This window comes from Rhipicephalus sanguineus, chromosome 1 (genome assembly GCF_013339695.2).
Source record: "Rhipicephalus sanguineus isolate Rsan-2018 chromosome 1, BIME_Rsan_1.4, whole genome shotgun sequence".
Lineage (NCBI taxonomy): Eukaryota > Metazoa > Arthropoda > Arachnida > Ixodida > Ixodidae > Rhipicephalus > Rhipicephalus sanguineus.
In genome coordinates this window covers 25,279,574-25,291,392 of record NC_051176.1, presented here as the reverse complement: position 1 = coordinate 25,291,392, position 11,819 = coordinate 25,279,574, and the positions used below count along the sequence as shown (strand labels likewise).

General features: G+C 45.6%; 1 protein-coding gene across 1 annotated transcript in view; it reads right to left on the bottom strand.

The window, feature by feature from the left end:
• Positions 1-5,549: 5,549 nt before the first annotated feature.
• The window catches only part of LOC119389854 (uncharacterized), a 126,232-nt gene continuing 119,962 nt past the window's right edge, over positions 5,550-11,819 (bottom strand). Inside the window, exons 4-5 of the mRNA XM_037657259.2 lie at positions 10,968-11,062; positions 5,550-5,649 (exon numbers count right to left, since the gene is read on the bottom strand). Of these exons, the coding sequence (XP_037513187.2) occupies positions 5,573-5,649; positions 10,968-11,062 (172 nt within the window). The 3' untranslated portion in view covers positions 5,550-5,572. The remainder of the gene's footprint in view (positions 5,650-10,967; positions 11,063-11,819) is intronic.

The following is an 11,819-nucleotide window of genomic DNA, read 5'->3' as shown; positions in this document are numbered from 1 at the left end:
TATAACAGCTGCATCTTACCGGTACTTACCTACGGAGCAGAAACCTGGAGACTTACAAAGAGGGTTCAACTTAAATTGAGGACGACGCAGCGAGCGATGGAAAGGAAAATGATAGGTGTAACCTTAAGAGACAGGAAGAGAGCAGAGTGGGTCAGGGAACAAACGGGGGTTAATGACATCATAGTTGAAATCAAGAAGAAGAAATGGATATGGGCCGGGCACGTAGCACGTCGGCAGGATAACCGGTGGTCATTAAGGGTAACTGACTGGATTCCAAGAGATGGCAAACGCGTGAGGGGGAGACAGAAAATCAGGTGGGTAGATGAGATTAAGAAGTTTGCAGGTATTACGTGGCAGCAGAAAGCACAGGACCGGGTTGATTGGCGGAACATGGGAGAGGCCTTTGCCCTGCAGTGGGCGTAGACAGGCTGATGATGATGATGATGATGATGATGTCTGACGCTGCGCGGAACGTTGAGGCCATAGACACGGCAGCATGTTACTACACTGACCACGGAGCAGTCTTTGTGGCAACAGAGAAATGGCGTTGAGCAAAAAATAAATATAGATGTGTCACATAATGCGTATACTGTGTGTGTGTGTCATTTAAGCAGCAGTAAAGATGATATTCAAGCTAATCCTAGACAACCAGGATAGCTATGAATATTCAGCTAAACCTTAGCTCACGCTACGTATATCCTGGTATAGCCGAGCTAAGCCACTACAATTTTGTTATTTCTTTTTGTCACCTGAACTTGGGGAGTTGACCTATACAACGGTTCATATGGTAAACAAAAATAACGTATGTTTGAGTTTTATATCATGAAGAAATGTACGTTTTCTCAAAATTTCCTTTATTTCTGACTTGTGTTCGTACATAGTAGTTAACAAATAAGCCAATCGTAACCATAAAAATTACATTAGAGGCATCAGAAGTTAAAGCATATTGACGCTGTTGACAGCGCGCATACACAGCAGAAATAAATGGACACGAAGAATAAAAGAGTGTGGTGCTAATTGTAGAATGTGCGCACTGTAAACGCTGCCAAAATGCATGATCACAAAATTGCCCAAGGCTTATTTACAGCTCACCCTCTGTAACCGCTGCGTATAAACTTGTGCGTTACACAACTGGTAGCCCATGCCGGGGGGCCTTAAAGGTCCAAGCACCCAATGTTGGCTCAACCCCCAGAATTCTCTTTTCCCGAGACACGGCAAAGCCACGCACAGCGAGACGTGGGATGGGGTCGAAACCCCCTAGTTGGCTCGGGTCTGTGGTGACGCCGCTCACCAAACGCCCAATTTCGCAGACGCCCATGCGGGGTGTGTGTAAGGCAAACAACCTCTTAATATGGCCTTCATAAAATACCGAAATAGGTTACCTTTAACAGATGGGCACTAGGTGTTGAAGGGAAACTGGAACGGCTTTGGCGATTTTTTACAAACGCGTTGAGCAGGTAAAGCAAGTCCTAAGGATCGTTTTCAGACAAATTCAAGCGTCAAGTGTGTAATTTGTTGCATTTCTTTTAAACAAGCTACAGATCGCAGTGGCTTAGCCGAACGAGTTTTCAACTTCCAGCTTCCATTCCACGTAGAATTGTTCCAGTACAGGTAGCACTGGCGACCGATCTGATTGGACGTGTCCAGTCTAGGGGTGCTATGCAGGATGGCCCGAGCTTCTCGGGCACACGAGTTTGCTCCGAGCTTGCATTACGGCGGTCATGACAGGAAGACAGTGCGGAGCACGCGATAGCAGCGTTGATAAAAACGGCTACAAGAACGAGCATGGCGTCACGTGCGCATGTGCGGCATTTGCGGCGGTTTTCAAAGGAACACCGCGTGCGAAGGTGTCAGCGCCGCCACTCAGTCAACATTTTGACAGTGCAGCGACGTCAGCATGATTGTTGCGCTATCTTTTTACCAACCGATCATCGCGCCTCCCACGGACGTGTTTGTGGGCGTTTGTCCTCTTTCGGAAAATTCTTTCGTTCCACCTGCAGCATGGAAATTTCCACTCTCGAAGGCAACAAGGACGCACGCGCAGCCCTCTGGTGCAGCTCGTTTCGCTTCTCTGGAATATTACAGATAAATAAATGGACAGGTTACTGCTATACTTACATTACACGTCTGAAGATTTTTCTGTAGTAGCGAATCGGTAGAAACAATGCCTCCACAAACAAGTAAATAGTAAACAAGTAAACAGTTCTCGCCGAAAATCCCACCAGGAGCGCTTGCTTCATAGCTGTGAGTGGTACGTCATGAGATCGGTGAAAGTGAATGCGAGACATCGTACCCACGTGATGATATAACCTTTAGTTCTTCGTGCGTGTGTGCATAGTCTGTGCGATTAGGCTCATAGATGAATCGTGCCGCTGGCGTTGCGTCGTGAGCACTGTTCCTCGGCAAGAGGAAACGCAGTGGGCGGACCCCATCTTCGCCGCGGCCGTCTGTCAATCAAATTGACTGACGCGCAAACTCGGGCACAAACTCGTTGATTCTGAAAAGGCCCCAGTTCATCTCGTAACTGTCATAGTGCCGGTGTGCTTTTCAAGTGTTTTATGCGGTGGACGCTACTCAGCAGCTTCTTTGCATATAACATACTTTGGTCAGCTTGCACTACTTGTGCGAAGGCTGAAGCCATCGGAGGAGCTTGTGATCACCTAGATTCTTCCAGCTTTTTACGTGGCTCGTCTACTCAGTAGTACGGAAAGCCGAGCTAGTTGGTACGAATTCATAGTGCAATAGCGCAAAAACACAGGGACACAGGCAAGAGAGACGATACAGGCGCTAACTTTCAACTGACGTTTATTTTTTCAGAAACACACATATATACATACAAACAAACAACTGGTCATGCGCAGTGACTCCGTCCGACAGCAAAAACAAAAAAATTTAAAAAGACAAAAAAAATTTTTTTTTTCACTTTCCCAGTCACAGCCCTGATACCAGCAAATCTGTGTGTTTCTGAAAAAATAAACGTCAGTTGAAAGTTAGCGCCTGTATCGTCTCTCTTGCCTGTGTCCCTGTGTTTTTGCGCTATTGCACTATGAATTCGTCTACTCAGTATGCTGGTTTGCTTCGGAGTAATGACCGTGTCAGTTCTGTTTTAATATTGGTGCTATTGATTAGGAAGGTCTTAACTAACATGATATTGAATGACCTTTCTTAAATGTTAATGTTTTAATAACACGGAATTAATTACCCAGGTTTAATTCGCAAGGTCCTGAATAGCACAGAGGTAATTAGCATAATACTAATTAGCACGACCCTAATTAACACGACTTCAGTGAGTAAGGTCTTCATTATATTGGTTTTAAGTACACGCCCCTAATTAGCGTCGTGTTAATTAGCACTAATCGTTGACGTTTTAATTCCAGCGACATTAATGACTCAGGTTTATTTCACAAGGTATTGAATAGTACAGAGGTAATTAGTATAATTCTAATGAGCACGACCCTAATTAACACGCTCCTAATTAGCGTCGTGTTAACATTATTTTATAGTGTCTTAATTACTACAGCATTAATTACACAGGTTTAATTCGCAAGGTCCTGAATAGTACATATGTAATTAGCATAATCCTAATTAGCAGGACCCTAATTAACACGACCTCGGTAAGTAAGGTCTTGATTATCTTGGTTTTAATTACCTGCTCCTAATTAGCGTCGTGTTAGTTAGCATGATCTTAATTACCTTGTTCCTAGCTTTACACGACTTCATTAGCAAGGTCTTAGTAAGACGTGGCTTAGCTCGGCCTTAGCATGATTTGGCCTAATCAGCTTCGTCATAGCACGTCCTGACTTAGCTAGGTATACCGCCCAGCCAATTAGCTAATCAGCGGGGCGCACGTGCTCTGGGAGCGAGCAGACGATGAAGAAGAGAACGACGAGGGCGCGCGCCGGCCGAGCAACGCGCTAGAATGTACAGGCCGACCATGGTGATTATACACGTGGCCTCGGCGATTAGCTCTAGCCGTTGTGTTATAAGGCGCTCGGTCGGAACTAATCTCAGAGGACACGGTGCTTATTATCCTAAAGGATACTAAGTGCAGACATTAAACGCTTGAAAATGAATTCAAACGGCCCGCGCACACATAAAAATATAGTTAGTAGAGCTTTCTGCCACTTTTCTTGCATGGGTGCACTTCTGCACTCAGTGGAACGACAAACAAATGAAAGAAGTTTGACGACACCACCCAACCTTCTCGACCGCCCTTGACGTGACGCCGTGTTCCATCGTAACCAATGGAACGGAGCGCGCGTTGAGGGATGAATTTCACCTTCTCGTACTATTAGCTAGTTCAAAAGGGGGTGTTGCCAGAGCTCGGAAAGATCCCGAGTTTCGCCAAACTCGGGCCATCCTGCAAAGCACTCTAGGTCACTGAAAATCCGGTGGACAGCTAACGTTGTCTGCCTGTGCTACAACGTGCTGCGTATTAGCAACTGCAATTAGAAGTCGTAGTACTTCTGTAATAAAAAGCGCTCACGCACATTCTCATTTATGTCTCTCATGTGCATGTATTCCTAGGGAACTTTGGGCATCGTATGTCTACGGAGTTTAATGACAGATGAGTGCATCAGGTCGGCATTAAAAATGGTTTGTGAGTACTATGGCATCTCGCCGATGAGGTGCGGGAGTTGGTCGTGAATGATGCGGACGCACGATGAAAAACTTGGGTTTATTTACATTATGTGAATTAATAGAATATGGTGAAAAGACTGCAGATACACATAGTTTCGGCCGGCAGCATATGGTATGCTGCGGAGCACGGCCAGGAGAAGACGACCCGTCTTTCGATGTTTGTGCTTCTTAGAGAGCTTTACAACACGTCACTTCCAGACAATCAAGAACTTGGGCCAGATGAAGTCATGTTCGTGCAATCGGCAGTCCCAAACAGGTGGCGTCACTTTCGGCCTATGGGAGACCCAGAGCCGTGTTGCCGGGGGACTGTACTTCTTGCGGCGTTGATCCAAAGAGCGCGCGCCTAGAGATGCAATGCCTCCTTGCATCATGTTGCATCACGGCGAGGCCATCGTCCCCGGGTCGATGAACGGGGAACATGAACCACCTCGGCGCCGGCGCGAAGGCGTGGCTCACAGGATGACTCACACTCCCATGCCTCTGAGGGAATGCCGTACTTATCCGCTGAAAAGCTGGATGCTGAAATGGTGCGCAGTTCGTATCTAAGAGTACCCAGCAGCTATGCACCCATCGCCATGTTAGCTTCTTTCAAGTTCGCTTTCATATACCGTTTGGGTATGAAACCATATTCGCGCGAACGCACTCGACCACACTTATTAAACTTCTTCGGTAATGGCTGTAACCCTTAGCTCTAGTCTCAAACTACTACTTTCGGTAGAAGCTTAAGCAAAAATTTTGTTTACATTTCGAAAAAAAAGAGCAAAGTACCACTGCTCCAGAAATGACGTTCTGTAGCACCTGCATATTCTTGCACCTACGGTCTGATGGTGAAACACGAGAGGAGTAAATGACGGACTCGTCGCGAGAGGTCGCCATGGCGATCTGCATTTGTAATAATTTATTTCAATATAGTAGCCTTGCGAGAATCGTTTCACATGGACTGATATTTCTTCAGGATGGGGTAGATGTTTTCGAATGCCTTGTAGATGTCCTCCCGCAGCTTAGCCCCTGCGGATGGCGTGTGTTTCACAACAGAGGAAACCATTTTATAACAGAGCATACAAATGATGTTGAATTGATGAACGGACGAGCAAAAAAAAAAAGAAAAAAACATCAGCAGGTATGGAAGTTAGAGCAGTAGAAGAAGTGAAAACAAGATTATGCGAATAATTAAAGAAAGTGCTAACAATGAAGACTGTTTAACATTTAGAGGCAGGCCGTTCCATGTCGACAATGATGGGAAATAACCAAAGTGTTTTCCATAATTAGTACGGAATAATTGCAATAATATATTGTTCTTAGCTGAGACTCATGTGCGATTGATGTTAACTAGAGTAGCCTCCGGAAATACGTCCACTGGATGAAGATTGTATATTATTTGAAAGGGACACTAAACAGCAAAACGATTTTTCTCATATTAGTAAAGTACGCTTTCACGATACCAGAAACACCACGCTTGCTGCGAGAAGACACTTATAGTAAGCCAGAAAACGTGCAAGAACCAAGTGTGAGTGGCGACACCACTTTGAAGTTTCCGCACCATTCGCCGTGACGTCACATGTTTCGACGGCTGCTAAGGTCTACGTAGTTCCTAATCGGTAAAACTGAAGTACATTGTCCTCTGAGGGGGTAGACTTAACATACCAACTTTTGGGTAGTTTTTTGAGCCAGTAACGCCAAAATATGATTCGCTTTGAATTCTGTGACGTCATGCGGGGAGATTTCGGCGCGGAATTTAAAACCGAAAAATTGAACTTGATTTTCTCCTCTATTAATGAACCTATGACGGCTAAATTAACGACCTTAGAGTTCTCAGTGCACAATTTATCGATCTGAACTCATTCGTTGTTTCTCTTTAGTGTCCCTTTAAATAACACTACAAATAAATTATATTTAACAAGAATGTGAAGTGGAAGTCTCCTGTGATTGTGAAGTACGTTAGAAACACAGCAACTGAATGAGCTGAACGAATATATACCGACGGCCTGATTAAATAAATGCTGTTGCGGTGCTATACAGGGTGTTTCAGCTAAAAAGGACCACGTATTTTTTAAGCATAGGCGCTACGCGTCTCCAATTAGCGCAGTATTGTTCTGAGCCATGTAGAGCACGTCAGAATATTTTTTTTCCATTCCGCCAAACTCGGCAATTAACAAAGATTGCTTAACGAACATTTTTAATAGTAACTCTAGAGAAAAATTCTCAATACAAACCTTGTAGCGCTTCTTCAGAAACATCGAGTTTTTCACTCTATGTTAACTCCCCTGTTTAATTTTCTTGCGGCCTTTTTTAAAGAGCGCGAATTTTGAAAAATACCACGTGACTTCCACCAAACGCACGGGACTTTTAGTGCCCTCAAATGTAAGTTGAACAAATTATCAATTATCAAATTATAATTATCAATTATCCATTTATCTGCACGCACGCAGATCGATGGAGCAGGTTATTGGTGACTGCGGTGGACGTTAAGAGACAAAAGGAGCATAACGTTTCAACAACAACAAAAAAGTCCTCAACGAAAAAGCGGCAGCCATGGAGCAAATGCCACACGAGACCGTAGGTAGCATTTGATGCAGCGTAGGCATCTTTTTTTTTCTTTTCGCACCAATGAAGAAACGCATTGGAAGTGGTGAGCTTGACAGCGCGATGAAGGACCGAGATAGAAGATTCACTCACACGTGAAGGCCGCTTTTTCGTAGATTCTTTCTATTTAAACAGTATGCCCCAATTATCATTTAGCGTCCATCGCAGTCACACGTAGCCTGCTCAATCGACCTTCGTGCGGGGAGCTGCCTTTGATAATTCGTTAAACTTACATTTGAGGACACTAAAAGCGCCGCGCGTTAGGCGGCAGTCACGTGGTATTTCGTGAAATTCTCGCACTTAAAGAAATGCCGCCAAAAATTAAGCAGGGGAGTTGTCTTAGCATAGATTAAAAAATTCGATGTTTCTGAACAAGCTTTACAACTTTTGTATTGAAGACTTTTCTCTAGAGTTACTATTTAAAAAGGTAAATAAGCAATCTTTGTTAATTATCGAGCTTGGCCGCATGGAAGAAATAGTCTGACGTGCTCTATATGACTCAGAAGAATACTGCGCTACTTGGAGACGAGTAGCACTTATATTTAATTTTTTAATACTTGGTGCTTCTTAGCTGAAACACCCTGTATGTGTTGGAGCATTTTGTGTGTGTTAAATAACTTTTTGTAAGTTCCATGCTAGCCCATCGACACCTACTGGTAGTTTGGCAGTATGATTTATTGATTCAGTCACTTTCAACAGGTCAATCTAAACTGATAATGCGTAGAAACCGGCATCTATGGCACTTCTTATTTTATCTGTGAAGAAAGTATAGCCTAGTCAGTCCAATATGCTGACCTGAAGCGGAACGTACTTGAGGAAATAATGTTAAACTTGAAGTAGTATTTAGTTCGGCGCTTTTCAATACACTTTTCAATAACCGTGCTAAAAAGGGGGAGAATCGCAATAGGTGGATACAGTCGAACACGGATATATCGAACCCACATATATCGAATTTTCGGCTATATCGAACTCGTAAATTATCCCCTTGACAATACTTTGTAAAAGTATAGAAATTCGCACGTTTATATCGAACGGTGTTTTTACCCGCCATCGGATATATCGAACGCCGCGCGAGCTCCTTCGACTGGAGCACGCGTCTGCAACGCAGCGAGCGCCTCCGCGCCATCTAGGGATCTTTCTGAGAACTAGAGGTGGCTACGACAGCGCCAGCTAGTGAACACTCCAAGAACTAGAGGTGGCTACGTACTACTACTGCCACTACATACTACAGAGGAGGGACAGACCCACATCCAAAGGAGCTTCGCCCCTAAAAGTTCGACGGTGGCGGACGACATCGGGTTACCACGGAGCACCTTGTTAAGAACAAGGCGGATATCAAGGCAAAGGCGGCGGAGCAGCGAACGTCGGGAGCATGTCGTGTGCGCGCTAGTGCCCACGGGAAAGTAGAAAAGGCGCTCTATGCCTGTTTCAGAAGTGCGCGCGAAGAACATTCCTGTGGATGACCCAATACTGATGGCTAAGGCCAAATGGTTTGCCGCCGCACTCGGCGAAGACGATTTCGCCGACAACGCCGGGTGGCTTCACCGATTTAAGCAACGCTAGAACATCGTTGGCAAACGACGAGCGCATAAACGACGCGTTTCGCGAGTTGGCGTCCCTCTTCCCGGCTGCCGTTCCACCCGAAGTGTCTGCGGACGATTTCATTAAGTCCTTCAAGGTGGGCTGAAGGTTGACCTGCTTGGTGCCATTAAATGGTGACGGGCGCCTGGCGAGACGTGAAGACGGGCACAGTGGCCAACTGCTTCCGGAAGGCAGGCTTTGTGACGGCGAAACTTGCGAAAACCAGTGAAGACGGCGACGACAAGCGCATAGACGACGCATTTCACGAGTTGTCGTCCCTCTTCCCGGCTGCCGTTCCACCCGAAGTGTCTGCGGACGATTTTGAGGAAGCGGACTGCAACGTTCAGGCTGTTGCGAGCCTCGCTGACGAAGCCGTTGTAGCTGCGGTCGCAGGGATCCAGGATGCCCAGGCCGACAGCTTAAGTGACGAAGAAGATTGTCCGGACGAGGCGGTGGCTACACGCGCATACTCCGCCGCTGAAATGACGGCAGCCTTCGGTTTGATTCACCGTTGTTGCGGCGACATGGAGGGAACCGGGCTGTCGCACCTGGACAGCCTTGATAAGATCGAGGCCAGCGTCGTCAACTTCATTTCAAAGACGAAGAAGCAGGCCAAGATAAGCGATTTTCTTCACGCAAATAAGACGTTCTCTTGCATCGTGTGTGCGGAATTAGTCGTCAATTCTTGAATGCGCCGATTGTAGGTGATCGTCCACCACTGTTAAGGTCTCGGGGACTTTATTTTTTATATCGAATTTTTCTGATATCGAACTAATTCGCGATCCCATTCGAGTTCGATATATTCGTGTTCGACTGTAATTTGAAATGTAAATGCGGTCTACTTTTTTTTTAACACAGAAATAATTTCTTGCTTTTTTCAATGACTTGGAAATATGCCGCTCCTGAATATAAAATAGGTGATATAGGAAAAAGGGCTGGCGATGAGATGAGCGACTAGTCTGAAGACATGTAATCGCAAACTACCGAAGGAGCATCCCTGGTTAGCGCTACAGTTTACGCGGGGTGACGTGCGTGTGTGTTCGGAATGGGAATGTTCGAGAAGCGCCGAAAGTTGCCCCGTACTGGACTGGACAAGCCTGGTTAGTATGAAAGGACTTTAAGTGTTCCTGAATTTCTCGAGTTCCTGAGCTTGCATTTGAGCGTAATTCGATCAATGGTTTCCCCAATATTGTAAACCCGCACTAACAGGACCTACTCCTAAATTGTCCGCTCTGCCGTGATGTGTTCCGGGTGGGGGAGACGGTCGTCAGACCTTGGAATCTGCCCGGCGATTGCCCCCATTAACGAATTCTGAAGCCTTTTATTCATTACCTATACCGTGTAGTTCCTTGGTGAGGGTCGTCGCTGCACGTTTCTCTGCAATTGTCCGCTTGTGAGGTGTGGACATTAAAATATCCAGCTATAACACAGGCTATGCAAATTTCTTTAACCCACGCAAAGTATGTTGCTATAAAATTTTCAGTGTCTATTCTAGCTGTTCCTAGCTTGGTATGGGCTATAAAATGTACATTCAAATACATGTGCGTATACCCGCATACGCCGGGCCATGGTACGCGGGTATGCGCTGTTCTTGATGGGGGAGTGGGTTTCATGACGTGCATGGCATGCATTTGACGTTATTCAGTTCATGATCTGTCATTCATTTTCGTCATCTACTGGTGTCACCTTATGTCAATTTTGGTACATGCAAAGGTAAGAGAACGAGAAGACGAGAACCCAAGCATAGGCGGTTAGACAGACAGACAGACAGACAGACGGACGGACGGACAGACAGACAGACGGACGGACGGACGGACGGACGGACGGACTCTAACCAACACAGCGCTAACTTACGCTCATTCACACAACGCATTCGTCCAATAACTTAACCCTTTACTGCACATTGTTGCATTTGCGCAACATACGCCGGACACAGACGGACGGATGAACAGACGGACAGACAGAAAGGCAGATGGACGGACAGACAGACGGACAGACGCGGTCAAGTGCCTTTGCCAGGAAATGCTCCACATTTAACATACATAAAAAGCCCTAACAGCATTTGATGCTAGCCTCAAATATTAACATTAAATAACTGAAAGCGAAATGCCTGTAGTGACCCAGAGGAATGTGGTACTTGTAGTTCCGCTCTTTACACTCACCGGTAAGTACCACCTTTCCGGATACGAACACAAGGAGCAAGATGCAGGGCTTCACCATGCGGTACACCAGTCCCGGGAACAGCTCAGGCTCGTAGCTGCACAGCGTGCAAAAAGTGCAGTAGTGAAAGCGGGCGGCAACGAACTCGCCTGGAAGTACGATAATTCAGTGATGAAATACTGAATCACACATCTGCTACCCTTCACGTCGGTAGAAGGCAGATCTGCTACCCTTACATGCCGGTAGAAGGCAGTTGTCTCTATTGTTGAAATATACCTTGAAATATCGTTTGGCTGGGCATCTCGGTAATCTATTCGGAGTTTTTCGAGCGCAACAGAAAAGAGGCCGCAAGGAACGACACGAACACAGCGCTAAGTTACGCTCATTCATACAGCGCATTCGTCCAATAACTTTAAACAGCAGATTACAATGATGTTTGGAAATGATTTATTTTTTTTCTCGGCTGCTTATAGAGCCCTACTTTTTTGTCCTTTGCATATGTATCTTCAACCCTAATTTAAAGCTTCCTTCGTAAGGTTTTCAAGTGTTTAAAATGTGTTGTTATTAATGCCGAAATTCACAATGTCCTATGCGAACCATAGGCTCCTCAGATGTAAAGCGTTATTCTTCATTCTTATTCCTTCCTAATTATTCTACTTCGCAAAATTATGATTTAAGGCGCAGTGTATGCCCTGCAAGTTTACTTGTAGTAGTTCCCCAAGAGAGTTCACAACGGGCTCTGGACGAGCCACTTTTCCAGCTTTAGCTGTGACGGTGCTGCGTGTTCCGCGCAGGCGTGGCGTTTTTGAGCAGGCAATGTATAATATTAGGGAGATTGTGTCTTCTTGCCCACG